Here is an 18,442-nt window from a genome sequence, read left to right on the forward strand (position 1 = left end):
ACACTTTCAAGCCACTTTAACCCATACTTTTGTCACTGGAGGCCTGAAAATTCAACTCCATTCTCACTTTCCTTTGTATAACGCTGTTCAGAGATGGAAATTTCCCTTCCCCTCCCCATTCGGGGTAGCTGTTACTATCTTTCTCCTACAAACCACTTGTTAATGGTCTGTCATCCTTTAGTTTTCTTTCATTAACAGTTACCATTTATTAAATTTGTTAGGTTGTTTATACATTGACTACAGTCTGAGTGCTTAAGCAGGCATTGCTTTAGGCGTTTTACATTTATCAATAGTTATTCTGTGAGGTTAATATACTTACACAGAAGGAAGCAGATGTAAATACAAGGTAACTGGAGGCCGTGGAATCAGTCTGCTTAGCTTCACTGTTACCGTTACAAAATGGGTTCTCACATCACGTATGATGTACATTTTCACTACTTCTAACCTCACCCTTAAATACTTTAAATACCTCACCCTCTCATCCCACAGGCCGCCCACGTTCCTCTCATTTTCCTCGAGTCCACCTCTCCCAAGCCATCACATCTTGTGTTTTCTCTGACATACTAGCGTCCTCTTCCTTCTGGAGATTTTCCTGTTAGCTGACTCTCACTGGGCGGCCAGGCGCATGCGCATCGCTCCGCTTTGTAGCGCCACGGGGTCCGACTCCCGACAGCCCCCGCGCGCAGTGCAGGCTGGGGGAACATGGCCGCTTCCGGTCTCCGAGCCTGCCTGGCGCGGGGCTGACCGCGGCTGCGGCCCCGTGCGCTCCTCCCTCTGCATCTCGCGCCGGCAGCCGCGGAGGGCGCAGCGGCCTCCAGTTCTCGCGCCATGGAGAAGAGCTCCAGCTGCGAGAGTCTCGGCGCGCAGCTCCCGGCGGCAAGGCTGCCCAGCGAGGACTCACTGTCCAGGTGAGGCCGGGCGTATGGGGACGGAGGCCGGGAGCAAGTGTAGATGGAGACGCCAGGGCGTGCGGGAAGAGAGGCTGAGGCTGCTCCTGCGGGAGGGAGGCCGGGGCATGCGGAGGAGAGACCTGGGCCTAGAGAGGCTGGACCCCGAAGAGGGCAAAGGCCGCGGGCATCCCGTGGGTATGGAGAGCCCAGCAGAGCGGTGCTTCCTCCTCTGGGCCTTTGGTGCGAGAAGTGAAAATACAGTTTCTTTACGGCCACTGCCCCTCTAATTCCTGCTCATTTTCCGGTCCTGGATTTTGCTCCAGTTGTGTTTAAGGACGCAGCGTTTTTTACTTTATCAGGAGTTCAGTTGTCAAGGGCGTGACATTTTCATTCTTGTGCTCTAATCACAGTTTGGGGACCAGCCCATTACCAGACAAGAGGCCTTAGAGGACACTCTGAGACAAGCACGGTTAGATTTGAAATGGAAAGGGGACACAGCCTTCAGAGTCAGCTTCTCAGCTTAAACATCAGTGACATTACCAACACAATGTACATTATATGTGGTGTCTGTTTGGAGCACTCTTCAATTAACTGTAGGTAACAGCTTCATTATAAAACTTGGCAGTTTAAATTTTAAACTTAATGTAGGCAGTCAGCCACAGGTGAATGGAATGTACAGGCAAGGTAAACTGATATTTCCACTTACTGTGTTAAGTGTTTATCAAAATTATTTCAAGTTTTGTTTTGTTTGTCTACAAAGTACTACAAGCAAGTACTGGTGTTTGATTATGATAGCTCAGCTTTTTTCTGCCCGGTCACTCCAAAGTTGTTTGTTTGTTTGTTTACAGATGCTCAAATAAATTATCTTATTTGCTTTCATACATTCTACAAAATCATCTTTAATATTTCTCAATATATCACACAATTTCTTTCACCCAGTAGATTGATAAATGTATTACTATTTAAAAGTGTCTTTGTGTGTGTGTACTTGCATGAGTTCATGTGTACCACAGGCATGGAGGAGTCCAGGAGGTGAGATTCCCTTAAACTGGAGGACAGGTCGGTGTGACCCTCTTGTGGTTGCTGGGAACTGAACCCTCTTGTGGTTGCTGGTCCTCTGCCAAAGTAGCAAGTGCTCTCAACTGCTGAGCCATCTCTTCAGCTCTCACTTAAATTACTATTGAGTTTAGCTATGAGAATTATTTCTACTTGTTGGAGAGTGGAGATTATCTCAGCTTAGCAAAAACTCGAAGTTTATAACTGAAGTTGATAAAGCCCTAATGGTCTCAAGTGCTTCTATTATGAGATGAATTTAGTTGAAATACTGTGTTTGAATAGTTATTTTCTGGGAATAACATAAATATGAAAGCAAGCATATAACTCATTTTGGGTCCTTTTTAAGGTTATACATACTGTACTGTGTTAGAGTTGGAGGAAAGGCTTTGGGAAGTTGTAGCTTCTACTAAAAGTGGGTTTTGATGGATTACATGAGTGAGTCGTTTCAGAGATGTTGGTTTAACTTTGCCTTCTGTGTCAATATAGATCTGATTTTTGGCTTAAAAAGACCATTTATTTTTTCTGTATACAACGTTCAGAAATTTCTAATCAACTGTAGTGCACACTGATGGGTGAATCTTGCTTGGCATTGCCCTGTTTAGGCAGTTCCTGGGTACTCTGTACAGATGTGGCTCCCCTTTCCTAGGCAACATCCTGGTCATCTAGCTGTTTCTATAATTGTATTTTGTTGGTCTTTCTCTGATTCTTTGTTTAAGTTGGACTCTGGAATGTAAATATAAATAAGTACTGACTGTAGGCCAGTTGTGAGGGCTCAGCTAGACCTGCCCTTCAGTGGTGGGGATATTACTACCTACATCTAGTTTTCATCTTCCAGGCTTCCATTAAGCTTCCAGCAACCTCAAGCTCATCCTCAGCTTCCTTGGATGTGAACCCACCGGCACCCTGTGTGCTCTTTATTGATAGCATTTTGTTTTCTTTCTTGTTTTGGGCATAGCCCTGTCTTTATTGAGCTTGTTAGGGCCTCGTTTTTTTTTTTTTTTTTTTTTTTTTTCCTTTTGATTACTTTGACTCCTATTTTCTAATTTTCCCTGTCAGTCATTTTAATGTGTCCTTTCTTCATCATATATCCTCAAGCTGTAACTATTTTGGGTAATATTTTATTTGTCTTTGGTTATTTTGATATTTATAAGTTGCTTTCTAGTTGATAAATTTATTAGATTGTTTGGTCCATGTCCCATATTTATGCCTAACTTTCACCAACAAAGCAAGAGGATACACATATACTGAAGACCATTCAGAACTGCTTTCTTATGCCTCAGTCTCCTGGGTGCCATAATGATAGGTGGACGCCATCCTTCCGGGTATACCCCTCAACTTATTACACGTTTACATTGTAAGTTAACATCATTTGAAAATGATGAATCCTGGGTTACTGTTTCTGTGAGTTTTTAGAAGTAAAGAGTTTCCAGATGCCTGAAGCATATTTTGTTACAAAATCTCATCTGTAGTTTTAGCTTCAAAGTCACTTTAAAGTGATATGTTGGTCGGAAATATGTTTCTGTGTTTCTTCAAGTAGTGATAGTTATATAGTACCACATTCTTAGGTATTCCCATTGTGACTCGTGGTGTGTTTCTGAGGCAGCCGGCCTCAGTTATAGATTCAGTTACAGATTCAGGATGAGGTGACTGTATGGCTGATTGTCTCTCTTGACATTGTTCTTATTGGCATGGAGTCTTGCACTGATTGTATTGGTAATCTAAAAATTATTTTGAATTTCACTATTTCTAGACCCTAAAAGAACTTTAACATTCTCTTTATTTAAGACCCAATATTATTATGAACTCACCACTCACCAGGACGTTTATCAAGACTTTTTTGTTTTTGTTTTTGAAACAGGGTTTTCCTGTGTACCCCTGGCTGTCCTGGAACTTGCTCTGTAGATCAGGCTGGCCTAGGATCAAAAGATCCACCTGCCTCTGCCTCGCAGGAGCTGGAATTAAAAGTGGTAGCTGGAATTAAGCCACCACCAGCAGCAGCAGCCTTACTATCATGATTGTGTTCATGTATGAAAGTTAATGCTGAGATTAAAGCTGAGTTTGGGCTTAGTGTACTTTTTCTTTCTTAAATCTTAGCTTTAAAGGAAATTTTCTAAGTATTTATCATTTGCAGCTATGGGTAACATACTCAAAAGTATAGACTCTAAGACTTTTCCTAATAAGATATATCACAGTAAGATATACTTATAAAAAGCATAATAATGGAAAAATTATATGAGAGCGTAAATAAACCAAACGAAAGTAACCTGAATTGTACCCAAGGGAAGGAAATGACCAGGCCGGGCGCTGATGTCCAGAAGGCAGGAAGTTTATTTTGGAAAGCTGCCAAATTAATGCTATTGTATTAAAAACAACCAGGGCCTAAGATTGCATGTGATTTAGGGTTTTGAATAGTGGAAATTCTCCAGATTCTAGTGTGGAATGTTCTCCATTTTAAAGGGAAAATGGCTTTGAATATGTAAAGTACTTGCTATCGTTATGCCTTGTAATTAGGTGAAATAAATGACTGAATGCTAATTAAGGACCTGGAATGATTTTATAAGACTGATTCCACAGGAAGCAGGTTAAAAATGGAGCTCTAAAAAGTGATGAATGTTGGGGCTGGTGAGATGGCTCAGTGGGTAAGAGCACCCGACTGCTCTTCCAAAGGTCCAGAGTTCAAATCCCAGCAACCACATGGTGGCTAACAACCATCCGTAACAAGATCTGGCGCCCTCTTCTGGAGTGTCTGAAGACAGCTACAGTGTACTTACATATAATAAATAAATCTTAAAAAAAAAAAAAAAAAAAAAAAAAAAAAAAAAAGCACTGGCTGTTCTTCCAGAGGTCCTGAGTTCAGTTACCAGCAACCACATGGTGGCTCACAATCATCTGTGATGGGATCAGATGCCCTCTTCCAATGTGTCTAAAGATAATTACAGTGTACTCATAGGCATAAAATAAATAAATAAGGTGATGATGTCAGAAGGTTCCTGATACTCAGAGTATAAGAGATTGGAAGATGCCCTCCTGATGGAGACAACCATAGTTTCAGTCCCCTATCCACACAGCTAACTGGGCTTCATTTTTCCCACTGTGATGGGGCACCACTGAAAGAGCAAGTTGTCCTTGGTGAGTGCTAAGCACCCAGGGTGGAAACCACTTTCTTTCACAGACTATTGCTACTGTGAATAACCTTTAGCTCTTTGAATACTTTTTAGTCTAGATTCAGTTATGACAGGTACTGGGCTTTAAATATAAAAAAATGAACTTTAAAATATGCTTTAATATTACCACACCACCCATCTAAAAACTGGTTTGTGAGAAATTCTTATTTTTTTTAAGATAGGTTTTGTGTATGTGCAGCTGTGCCTCCCAACCCCCCCTTCCCCCAGTGTACATGTGTATATGTGTGTGTAGGGGTGTGTGTGTGTAGGTGCATAGCTATGTTTGTGCCTTTATGTACTGAATTGGTGCCTAGGTCCCAGGTGTTTTATTTTTATTGATATTTTAGTTAGGTTTTGCAATTCTCGTGGTAGAATCCAGGGCTTTCCGAGTGCTAGGCAAGTAGTGGTCCTACATTGAGTTCCACCTAAAGTTGAAATTAGACAGAGTATAACAGAACATCTGGACTAGAAACAACAGTTTTTTTCTTTTCTCATATAAAAGCCCACAGAGGTAGTGCCGACGTGATGTAGTAAGTGTGTCTGAGTACCAAGAATATAAATTCTTCATGTGTTTGGATTCCAAAGTTACCTCATGAACAAAATTGCAGTTAGAGCTTGACATTGAAGTTTCAGGTCTTTAAAAGTCATGTTTTGGAGATGATAGGTTGTTAAAGCTGCTGTGCAGTTGTCTCCTGCATAGAACTATGGCCATGGCTAGCTGTAAGGCAGCCTAGGCTAGCAAGCTCTGTAGGCTCTGAGACTTCGTGCAAAGGCAAAGCTTGGAGGTTTTGACTTAAAGAATAGGAGAAAAAGAGACATAGATAGTATAGGATGTAGGCAGTGGATTCTTCCTGACACAAATTAACCATTTAAAAGCAAGAAACATGTTCCTGTGTTGCTCATGTAAGGTGGAGATGCCTCTGGTTGCTTTGCAGTAGTAACAATAGAAAATGAGCACTGGCATATTGTAGCAAACCAAGAAACGTGCCAGCAAGTTTCAACTCCAAGTTAAACTCTGTGCTTTGTGTATTATTTTGGCGCTTTTTTTTTTATAGTGATAATCTTAGAGACTAAAATGAAACTGGTACTTAGTACTTGTTGGGCCAGGAAGAGTTGGGCAAGCAGGAATCAAAGAATAGGCAGCTATGCTGCACTTTACTTCAGAGACCTCAAGGGATCCTAGGGCAAGGTAGTGGGAGTGGTGGTCTTGCCAGCTTCTGCTTCCTCCTCTCCAGTTCCAAACCATCTGCCCATATATTTTTATCTCTAGATGAGAAATAAACCTGGCCATCTTAAGCTGTGTTAGTTTATCAGTACTTCTGCCAACGTTCTTTGTCTTTCATTCTGCCCTAAAACACTAAAAATCCAGAGGAAACAATGTTGTATGAGTCCTTGTATTATCTAACTTAACTATTTCTTAAACTTGGGGGAAAATGTCTTCTGTATGGTATGTGTGTACGTATGTTGTAAATGTATGTGGATGTGTATGTAGACACATGTATGCTCTAATGTGTATATGTGTGTTTTAGTCAGGACAGCCTTGGGTGTTGGTCATTGCCTTCTACCTTGTCTGAGGCAAGGTCTCTTTTGTTTGCTGCTGCATGTGCCAGATTTGGCTAAACCCTGAGCTTTCCTAGACTCTCCCCTGTCACCACCCATCTAGCTCTAGGAAGACAGAAATTACAGATGACCCTGACTTTGTGTGAGTTCTGGGGTTATGAAGTCTCCTGCCCAAGCTTGAAGCAAATGCTTAACCCACTGAACCATCTTCCCATTCCTAACTTAAATATTTTAAGAGTATGATTTCAAACATAAGGAGTTGAATATTTGAGAATGAGTAGGTAAGTATTCTGTGGATTGATAGGACCACTGTTCCATCAGGCTGTAGGATTCCACAGGCACAAATAACAAATCTGTCAGTCTCCCTCTCTGTAGGATTCCTTTTTCTCATGACAGAAAATGAATGCTTGCTCAAGCTAGGTGTCTCCCTTCGAGTTTGTGCTTCTGTAAAAAGGATAGAAATTGACTTGTGATAGGCCAGTTACAGTGAGCCATAATTTCCTTGAACTAAGCAAAGATGCCTGTCTTACTGTAAAGGTCAAAAGTAAAATTAATCACTCTCCTTTTCCTAATATTAAAAAGCACTATTCTATTCTAGCAAAGGGAGCAACAAAAATAGAAACACCCAGGGTAAGTTTTGCTTGCCAAGTGATAGTTGTTACAGCAAAGTTAGTAGGATAATAAATACAGTATAATGTAAATGATAGTCCTGAGTGTTTGTTGTGGGCTTACTGTGCGCTGAGTGTGACACTAAGTTACTTATGTGCTTTTCTCACATATGCCTGTATAAGCTAGACAGTATTAAATTTTCCATTTTTATGGATAAGATTGAAGATTTGACTGGACTGACGTTGGAGTCCACGTCTCTTTGACTTCAGGGTCTGTGTGTGCCACAGAAATGATCGAGGTGCCTGGGTTCCAGGCAGCTTTGCAGTTAGAGAGCAGTTCCTGTCCAGATTGATGCTGGCTCCAGAGGGGTGTTCTTGACATGTGCCTTGTAGAGAAGTGTAAAGGCACATTAGTGAGTGGAGAATTTTCTTTAGCTCTGAGCAATTTTTTTTTTTTCATACAGAAAGAAAGATGACTGGTGATGTATAGTTTTCATTTACAAGAACAGTTTTATGTTTTGAAGATCACTCAAATCATGCAAGTGAAGATTTTCCCCTCCTTCTCTGACCCTCAGACTTTGCACAGTCATTTAGAATTCTTAATTCCAGGTATCATTCATTCAGTATCCGAACCCCCTAAGTTCCTTTGTGTTTGTTTACAGTTAATGTGTTAAGAACCATTGACATTTGAAGATCATCAGAAGTGAAGATAAAACATCTCAAAAATTATAATGTAAGTGAATGGGAAACTGCAAAAAAAAAAAAATGGATAGAAATTAACATTGCCAGTAACATCCTTGGGATCAGATATTATCCCAAATAAAATTTGTGCACAAGTAACCAGTGGCTTCAGACTTTAATCTTAATTCCAAGTTCCAGTCAAGAACATGCTGTGATTCCTTCTGCCTGGGGAAGCAGTCATTACGTTTCAGTCACCCAGTAATTTTCCGTTTGACTTTGAGGCATGGGGTGCTTCTGTGTGCTTCCTCCCTTTTCTCCCTTAGGATTTGGAAGTTTGGTATGAGAACATGACGAATAGGGTACGAATTTTATTTGTGTGGGAGACTGTTTTCTGGTAGCAGATCTGTATGTGGCTTTGTTGTACCATTTTGTATTTCTTAGTCATAAAGAGGACAGAGAGATGCAAGCCTTCTCCTTCCCTTTTCTACCTGCTTCTTTTGCCTCTCTATTTCCTTCCAAGTTGCCAAGTATTCACTATGTCTTGTACTCTATGCACTGGAATCAGCATCTTAATTAATTCATTCATTAATTAGTTTTTCCTGAGACGGTGACTAATACAGTCCACCCTGGCCTCATACTCTGTAGCTGAGTGTGATCATGAACTTCTGATCCTCTGTTCTACCTCCCTCATGCCAGGATTACAGAAGTGCCTCACTGCACTAGATTTATGATTCTGCAGATCAAACTCAGGGCTTTTTAAATTGCTAGGCAAATCTCTGTCAATAAGTTCCTGATTCTTGAGAGCTTGGTGCTGTGGCTGCTATATTCCTGTTAGGCACATCAGGATCACTCAGTGCTTTTCAGACACTCTGGAGACCTGCATGTCTAGTCACAGGTGCTGCTAAGTGAACAGTTAGTTTGTAGTTTCCAGCTTATTCTGAATCATCAGGAACAGGTCCGAGAATTTGTACTGGGAAGTTTGAAATCCATCATTGGTTCAGATGCTTTTTGGAGTCTTCGTCAAACTCCAAGATTTTGTGGATAAGGGAAGAGACTTTGAGAAGTTCAGTTGTTTCTCTGTAAATACAGTTGAACTTGGGAGGCTGGGAAAGGTTAGTGTTTTTGTACTAAGTACCAATCCTGAGCTGGAGATTTCACAGGTCATGCTGCGATTTTTGTTTGCTAGACAGCCTCACTGTGCTTCATGTTTATAAGCCCCTACTCTGTCCCACATTTTAATATCATAACCATTCCACCATTGTACCTGGAAAAACCTACAAGCCACAGATGTATCATTTACCTGAAGGTGGTATGCCGTTTCCCATCTTTAGCCTGAAGTATGGCTGATACTGATTTGAAATCATTGTGTAAGGGAAAGCCTTTTTTTTTTTTTTTAATCTAGGACATCCCTATTCCTGTGTGGATTGAGTTTTCTATGATTCTGAAGTTGTGCTTTTAGTGTCTGAGTGGGAGGTGCTGTGTCAGGAGCAGCTCTGTCCACCTCTGTGAAGCATAGTGTTAGTTGTGATTGTGTTTACTATGTATGGAACCTGATGCTTCACACACCAAAACATAGGCCTTGCCATTGAAATTAACTTGTATTTGTAATACATTAGTATTCATTAAAAAAAATCTTATGTTTTAAACCATATGTTTTGAATTAACCATGTTACTGCACATATTTTATATTGTCTCATAGTTCCTGAATTATATCTTGTATTAGTAAATGAAGTTAGCCCACTTTTTAGAAAATATCTTATTATCATAAGATAATAAGATTGGAATTATTAGAAAGTGGGTTATAAACCGTTACAACCCAATTTCTGAGTGTTTTCAGGTATGTCTTAGTTAAAGGATGCTTCTCACGTGTTATTTGCTTTATGATGTGGGAGACCAAATGGGATCGCAATGCACAAAGTGCTGCTTGTAAGTAGTCATTCATCTGTGCACAATTATTATCCGTGGCTTTACAGATACCAGCTCCATTGTCATTGGTTTTGTAACCGCATGGTCAAAGTTGCAAATAGATTGTCTCCAAAACGAGACTTAATCTGAGAATGTAGCTCAGTTGTAGAGCCCGTGTTTGGTATTCAACTTCCAGCATTATAACAGGGAAAAGAAAGAAAAAGGGAACTTTATTATGTGGTGTTAATTCCTCACCAAAGGAATTTACTTAAGAAGTTTCATACATGCTGAAAGCTAGGTCAGAATAACACTGTATTTGTATGATGATGTGGAATGTTTTAGAACTAGAACGTCACAAGTGTAATGTAATTGTTACCTACAAGGTTCCCTTACTAGTTAACTGTATATGCTTACCGTTAAGTGTAGCTTAAAATCAGAATGAAGAATATAAATTTTGATCACCTGACTTTTGTTATTTCTTGTGCTCAGATTTTATTCCGTTGTTAAGCATATGTTACTGTTACAGAAGTAGCCTAAATGTCTCTTAAATTGTGTCAGAGTCTGTGATGGTTAGTGCCATGTACTTGAGGATATAGAATCACCTGGGATATGGGCCTCTGGATATGCCTGTGGGGAATTATCTTGATTATATTATTCCATGTGGGAAGAAAACCTCTCTTAATAGTGGTTGGGATCATTCTCTGGGCAAGGGAATATTGACTACATAGAACAGAGGAAGCGAGCTGAGCACTAGTGCATTCGTCTCTGCTTCTCGACTGTGGATGTGAGTAGCCAACTGTCTCATACTCCTGCTGCTGTGACTTTCCCACCATGATGGACTTCACCCTTGAATTGTAAGTTGAAATAAACTACTTCCTTAAGTTGCTCTAGCCAAGTATTTTATCATAGCAACAGGAAAACAAACTAGAGCAGAGCCTTAGTGATCAATCCAGATTATCACCTTTAGTATGTGAACTACTCAAGGATACTGTATTGGAAGACTTCCTTCAGCACATAGTTATGGAAGGAAATGACTAGCAGCGAAGCAGCTGAGCATCTCTACCTCCAGGTGAGGCTGTACATTGCAGCTAGGTAGCCGTTGGGCAGAAATTGCCTCTCTCTCCTGCAGACCTGTACCATCCTTCAGAGCACAAGTTACAGGTTAGGACAGCTTAGTTCTGCTGAGACAGAATAGGCTAGTCCTTAATAATGCCTGTTTACAAGGTCTGTCAGATGATCCTGGTCCAATAGGCAGAAAACTAATACTCCAAATTCCTGATGTACAGGGGCTCTATAGATAGACAGCTGTCTCTATAATTTGTCTCAGTTCTGGAAACTGTATTAGGCTTCCTATATTTTCAGATAATATTGGTTGTTCTCGGATTTCTGACGGGGTTGAAAGACTAGTTATAGTCTCATAGCCAACCCAGGTTATTTAGCATTGAGAGAATATATTTGAGAAGATAGTTTTCAGATAGTATACAAACTAACTAGGACACAACATGAGATTTATCAGTCTTTTTAAAGTTAGTATAGATAACAGAGTGTTGTATTTAATTGACAAAAATGATGGACTGGGTGTTAGGTGTATTTTGTACTTTATAAATTACAGAATGGTAACAGTTATACTTAGTTTATATTTGAGAGAAAAGGGTTTTTTGTTTGTTTGTTTTTGTTTGTTTTGGTTTGATGTTTGTTATTGGACAGAAAAGTTGAGATGTGGCAGAACCTTCCCCTCATGAATAAAGATTTCAAGGGGCCAGGCAGTGGGAAGTGGGTAAAGAAGGTGGGCTGGGAGTTTTAGAGAGGAGAGAGATGGGAGAGATGGGAGAGAGAGAAGGAAGGAAGATGGAGGAAGAGAAAGACATCCAGATTCTGTGTGGCTTTAAATAGCCGCAGGTAGCTAGGAACATCTTATAAGGACAGGACAGTTTGTCCCATCTAGGTGGGCAGCGTATATCAGTATCAATTGGCTCTGAGTTCATTGTGTGAATGTTTTATGGAGAGAGAATTTACTGATATAAATCTGACTGATGAATTACAAGCCTTTAGAGTTGAGTTTTCCCTGGTTGTGGGGATTTGTGACAGCTAACCACAGGGGACAGATAGCTGGGAATGTGAGCAGAATCCACAGCAAGAGGATCTCTGGATGGGAGGTCACTGCAAGGGGCTAGTCAGGGAGGTGGTAAGACCGCCAGAGCCAAAGAGTAGGCAGCGTTAACGTGGGATGGTGCCTTTTTAAATATTTCCTGCTACTGACAAGGACCTTCAGTGTTTGGACATGCAGATTCTCGATTGAATCAAAGCATTACAACTAGTCTCCAACAGATGGCTACATCCTAATCATTAATTAAGATGTAAAGAGAGTGAAGAGATGACTCAGAGGTCAAGAGCACTTGTTATTCTTGCAGGAGACTCAGTTCTCAGCTCCTACATAGCAGTCCACAAGCATCCATAACTCCAGTTTCAGGATGTCCAACACCCTCTTTGACCTCTGCAGGCATTAGGCATGCATGTGGTGCACATATAATCATGCAAGAAAAACACTCCCCCCCCCCCAAAAGAGTCTTGGTGCTCATGTGTTTTTGGTGCTTGCTGAAACAGATGGGTGCCCAGGTCAGAGTCTTACTGACTAAGCTGACTACCCTGCTAGTAACCCGAGATATAATCTGACAAATTTCACTTCAGAATATTTTTCTCAGTTAACTGATACATAAGGAAGTTTTCCTTGTAGGCCACATTTATGAGTCTACTTAAGTACTAATTTAAGCTGCTTGCTGAATACAGATTGGTGAATAAAATCGATTTAGAGGAGTTATTTTAGGATAGCTGTGGCTGCTGGGTTCATGTTGGAGCTTTGGAGCCCCTGTGCCTGGCCTCATCCCACCTCATGTTGACATTCATTTGATTACAGTGATTGGTGTTTACCAATTTATTAAACTTCTAAATATGATCTTTCCAAAACCATTCTGTGGGGGAAAGTCTTGTAAGCTGGTATCAGTATAAATTGGTTCAGGTTTATGTTGGAATTAACAGATCACATGCACTGAATTGATCTGGAAATAAAATGATACTTAGAATTTGACTTTGTGTCCTGGATGACCTGTTCTTACAGTGCCAAGACTAGCAGAGCTCAGATCCGTCTTGTTCTTGGAGTGAAGACTCTCATCTCTGTCAGTTCCCTTGATAAAACATCGTTTCCGACACCTCTCTTATCCTTTAGATTGGTTAAGATTAAACACCAGAGCTGGCACAGCCTTTTAAAAAAGCGATTAAACGTGCACTTACTGTGCTCTGGTGAAGTTGTTTTCTCTTTTGGAGATGGAGACAGATATTCTGACAGTAAGGCTTTTGTTTTATGAAACACACTGCAGGCCTTTTATTATTTTTTTAAGTAAATTTTTCAACAGAATGACTTAACAAGCACAAGCACATACAGTGCTTAGGAAGAACACTGCAGTCCATTGTGTGAGTGTTGAGAGCAAAATTTGCATTCCTAGAAAAGCTTTCCTCCAATCAGAATTCAGAAGGCATTCTTTAATATTCATGGTCAGATGACATTAATAACCAGAAAACCCTCTGAAAGTACCTCTTCGTTTCATGGGATATTCAACAGAAGTGGAGTTGACAGTGACGAAAGCTGCTTATGCAAAGCAGGTGGTTTAGATCTTACTGTAACAACTGTGTTCAGCTGAGCCTGGGATAGAAGGAAGATGGCTGGTCCTGCACCCTCTTGAGACTTGTTTATTAGGAGTGTGAAAAGTAGGTGACACATGTCTAACTTTCTGGGCTCTTTTGAGTTAAGCGTTTGTGGTGTTGGTTGTGTTTGTGTCTGATTTTCACTTGTACAAGGAGTGTTTTATTGGCTTTTGGATAGTGGTTTAGGAGGAATCAGCAGCGTGGGTATTGGGATCTGTTAGTGCTTGGAGTTTATTATATTCTGGTTATTACTGTTGATTGCTGCCAAGTGACAATGTGACAAGGAAGTAGTGATGGTTTTATTAACAGTCCTGCAAAACAGTGTTTCAGAAACAATAATACTTTCCTGTTATTTTCCTTAGAAAGTACAGGTGGTGGTAGACTTGGTAGTCCCAGGTGTGAATCCTCAAAATAGGTACCGACATTCATTTGTTTAGGAGGGATTTTCTTAATTTGTAAGTTTGTATCCTAAACATTTCTCTGCAATACATGTACCTTGGGGTCAGGTTCCCAAGTAAAAGAAACTCCAGGAAAGTAGAAGGTTCTTTATCTTACCTTTGACAGTGTTTGGAGAAGGCAGAGTAGCTCCTGTCTGTCTGAGGATACCTGGCTTGTATAAGGGTTCACATCAGTACTGCACTTTGCAGTAGTAGAGTTTTGAATAGGGCAACAAAGGAAAAAAAGGACATTGTGGCCCAACACCAGAGATGAGCAGATGTGTGGGCATGACTTAAGAGTCAGATGATGGTTTCTGTGTGGTTCTTGTGGTGGATGGAGCAGTGCCACCGACAGAGTGGGGGATGACTGGGGATGGAGAGTTCTGCCCCTGCCTGCCTTCAGTGTAGATTTAAGTTGTGTTCTTTCAGAGGTATGTGTGGACACAGGGATGCATTCTTTTCTGAGACCAGAAATTAGCATTTAAATAATACCGGGTTTATCCCACTTTTAAAAATGATGCTGAAAGTTTAGACAAATGCATTTGTGATGATCATTGAACACAGGGGTCTTGACTTCTACTAGGCCAGCACACAGCCATTAAGTTACATCCAGCTGGCTGTGAGGTGTTAGTGGACTTCTTAAGGGGCGATAGTCAGAATTTAATGCATTAGAGTATAATTGTAGTGCTGTTATGAGGGTATTTCTCATAGGAAAAATTGTCTGCATGAATAATGGAAAGTGTAATTGATGTCCCGGACAGTTATCCAGAGTGCTGGCTATATTCTGACCAGCTTTGCTGTAATGCTTCATTAATTTCTAAGATTGGTTCTGTTTATGCCTCCTGCCTTGGCATACAATGCTTGACTCTTTGAAGAGAGACATGAATGCTCTGGGGCATGGAGTATTGTGAGTGTGTTCTGTTGCAGAACACACTTGATTTATGTTGTTTGAATCTCACTAATACCTGCATGCTATTCAGTGCGTTGGAAGCTGCTAGTTATGGCTTTGAGCTTTGTCAGCATGTGTTTAATAATTGTGTGTTCATGGATGTATGTTTTGTGTTGTGTTTCTATGTATGTATTTGTGTGTATGTGTGTACATTTATGTGTGTGTGTTTATGTGTGTGTGTTTCCATTGAAAGCTGTCGAGTAATAGAAGAATATTGTGATTTTAATTTAATTTTAGTTCTTGCCTTTACTCACTGGCTTGGACAAAAAGGCCCACAGCAATTGGGAATGAAAAGCATATGGTGCTACAGGTCAGAGAGAGCATTTGTATGGACAGGATACAGTATAACTAAACAGCGGTTCGAGGGACAAGGCTCACATTTTCCCAGTGTTTAAATTTGTATAGATGTGCATGCACCGGGAGAGGGGAGAGGTGGGGACTGTTTTCACTCTCAGGAGCAGAAGAATTATGGAAACCATGAGACCTAGTTTAGCGAAATGATTTCAGTATTTATAACTGGTTCCTGACTCTCATCCGTCCTGTAAGCCTGTGCTCCCAGCACAGAGTCTTCCTTTGGCAGCACTCTCTGACCATGCTAATCTGTTTTCTCTCTTAATTTTCAAATTCATTTTGAGACAGGATATCATCATTTACCTATAGGTGGGCTACAACTTGCTGCCTTTGCTTCCCAAGTTCTAGGATGACAGGCCTGCCTATTCACCTCCTGCTAACTCTGCTTATTGATGTTTTGGTTGTGAGCCTAGGCTTTAGTGGCTGAGCCATCTTTCTAGCCTTAACTCTATTAAGGCTAAAGGGCAAATTATTAAGCATTTCACCTAATTTAACTTTGCACCTTTTATTTACCTCTGTTGTTGTAAACTAGGGTTCCTTTTCTAGCTTCCGTTAGCTAAAATAAGAGTTGGCCTGGTATTATTTGTGAGATAATATGCTAAATTGTTACATGTATTACTTTATTTCATCATTATAAGTATACAAATAGCTCCTAGCATGCGTTTAGTACTCAGTAGGTCCTAAGTAATTTATCTAATAAATTTAAATAAAATTAAACCTAAGAGTACTGTATGCTAGCTGTTATCATAGAGCTAAGCCAGTGTTTATTATTTCCTAAGAAAATTATTACCCTTATAAGGAGTATTTTTAGACACATTTCTCTCCGTCCTGTCCCCCATGTTCACATAATATATTTGATTTTACCTACTATATTTTTTGCTTAAAACAATAGTTTTTTGTTGTTTTTTTTTCTGCTTGTGTTGGTACACGCTTGTAATGCCAGCACTCGAGCAGTGGAGATAGAAGGACTAGGGATTCAAGGCTAGCCTGAGCTACATGAGACTTTATGTCAGAAAAGAAAATAACATTTAAAATTTTTGTTGTGTTTGGCTCTTTCTCAAAGGGCCATTTTATTCACACCTATGGGGCCCATATTCTCCCTTTGGGAATGCATGTTTTGGACTCTGGGAATCCTGTGTTACTTGTAGCCTGTATAGCAGTAAATGTATTGTTTAACCCAGTAAATACTAACTGCTTACTCTACTCCTTGGACCAGTATAGTGTTCTGGATTTGATACAGCTACTACCCATCTTTAACTGCTCCACTGTTTAGTGAACATATCAACTTGAGTAGTTTTGTGAGAACCTCACCTTCAGTGGAATCAACATTTTATATTCTTTCTGTGTTTTCCATATGTTTAGTCACTTGTTCCTTCTGTGTATCTCATGTGTCATACCATGTTTTTTTGGTTGTCTATTAAGTGATGTGACTGCCCGATAAACCAAATTCATCCAGAATTTTACCAGCCTGAACCTTTCTTGGTCAGTTAATCCATCCTTCTCTGTGTACCTGTAGTATTTCGTTTTTAAAGTTAATCTTAGAGCATTGATTTCAATAAGGTGAATAAGTTTGATAAGCACCTTCCTCTCTGGTGCCTGTTCCTTGGTAGCATAGCTAATATTGAACTCTGTGCCTCTTTACAGTGTACTCACCTAGCATAAAGTCATGACTAAGTCAACACTGAGTAGAGGATAAGTAACACATGCACAAATGCATGGTGTGGGGGCTCCAAACCCTTCAGCCTCCTAGTTCATTATTGGCAGCACCCATGCCAGCTCTGTCTGAAAAGTTCCAAGACTAACTCCATCAGTTTCACACATGACTCAGTTTTCTTCTTTCCTATGTAGTTGGCAGAATGTCTTCTTGATTAGAAGAATTGGGATCATATTTTGACTCTTCCCTTGCCCTTGATGTCTTACTAAGTCAGTGCTAAGTTCTGTTGATTCTGGTCCCTGTGTGCCTTGTGGCTACTCTTATTTACATTTTATTGCTAGTTTGGGCTCTACCGCTGTCCTTAGGAGGTTCTTGCCTTAGTGTTTTCACAATGACCAATTTAACACGGGGAGGCAAGGATTTATTTTATTTGATGTACACTTTCATATCACTGGTCATTATTGAAGGGAGTCAGACAGGAACTCAAACAGGGCAGGAACCTGGAGACAGGAACAGTCTGGATCAAGAGACTAGCCAAGACAATAAAGGATAGAACAAAAAAGGGCCATGTAACCAAAATGGCTGGATTATATAGGGAAGGTCAGCTGGGGGAGGGCAGCCAAGAGTATTGGTTATATAGATTGAACAGAGATGCTTTTAGCATGAATGAGAAGCACTTTTTTGTGTGTGTGATTTTTTTGTTTTTTGTTTTGTTTTTTCGAGACAGGGTTTCTCTGTATAGAGAAGCACTTTTAAATCTGTCCTTAGAAGACGACCAAAAGAAATGTAAAATCCTGAGCTTTGTGACTATGGTGATGCTAGTGCTTACCAGAGCTAGATTAATAGCTTGTCAGAGCTCCACTAATCAGTGTTAGAGTTCTGAACTTTTGATTACCAGAGCTAGATTAATAGCTTGTCAGAGCTCCACTAATCAGTGTTAGAGTTCTGAACTTTTGAAGTCTTAATGTAACAACCGCATAGAGGAGGAAAGAGATCTTGTGTTTACATACCTTAAAACTCTTAGACCTTTAGAACTTGTATAAATTTTAAACATTTTTCCCCATCCAATTTACCATGAGACACAGTGGTTCGTTATCGAGAATAATCATTGCAAAACAAGTTTCTTTAAATAAAATATAGTAAAAAGTTACATTGAAATCTGTCTTGTGAGTTTATCTTTTTACAGTCTGGTAGCAAGGTAAATTATGCTCTCCAGTAAGTCCTGAGACCTGATTTTTACATATGAATAGAAGGCCTGTAGCCTTGGGAAAGAAGCTGTGGTATGTTTGAAGCTTTTAAAGCTACAGTTAGCCCTTAGTATCATCAGAGATCTGAGTAGGATAAATTATAGTAAGGAGTATAATATAAATAGCCTATGTATCAATTAAAGTGACAGAAATTTCCCCATTACCTAGAGAGTTGCCCTAGCTCCTGTAGTCTCCATGACTGGGACAGTGGTGGTAGGGCTTCATCTGTCATTATAGGACA

The 18,442-nt window shown here is 40.2% G+C and overlaps 1 protein-coding gene across 4 annotated transcripts in view; it reads left to right on the top strand.

Annotated features, from left to right (window-relative positions):
• The first annotated feature begins 661 nt into the window (after positions 1-661).
• The window catches only part of Mtmr2 (myotubularin related protein 2), a 57,205-nt gene continuing 39,424 nt past the window's right edge, over positions 662-18,442 (top strand). The window contains exons 1-2 of one of the 4 annotated variants that reach the window (XM_029481117.2): positions 662-908; positions 7,941-8,011. Coding sequence is in view for 1 of the 4 variants with exons in the window: in XM_021173112.2 (XP_021028771.1) it covers positions 829-908 (80 nt within the window). In the remaining 3 variants the exon portion in view is untranslated. Of the gene's footprint in view, positions 909-7,940; positions 8,012-13,443; positions 13,627-18,442 lie in introns of those variants that run through there. The other 3 variants (XM_021173113.3, XM_021173112.2, XM_029481116.2) reach the window with 3 other exon arrangements.

The sequence above is a fragment of the Mus caroli genome, unplaced genomic scaffold (genome assembly GCF_978045245.1).
Source record: "Mus caroli unplaced genomic scaffold, Mus_caroli_1 scaffold_11, whole genome shotgun sequence".
NCBI classification, from domain to species: domain Eukaryota; kingdom Metazoa; phylum Chordata; class Mammalia; order Rodentia; family Muridae; genus Mus; species Mus caroli.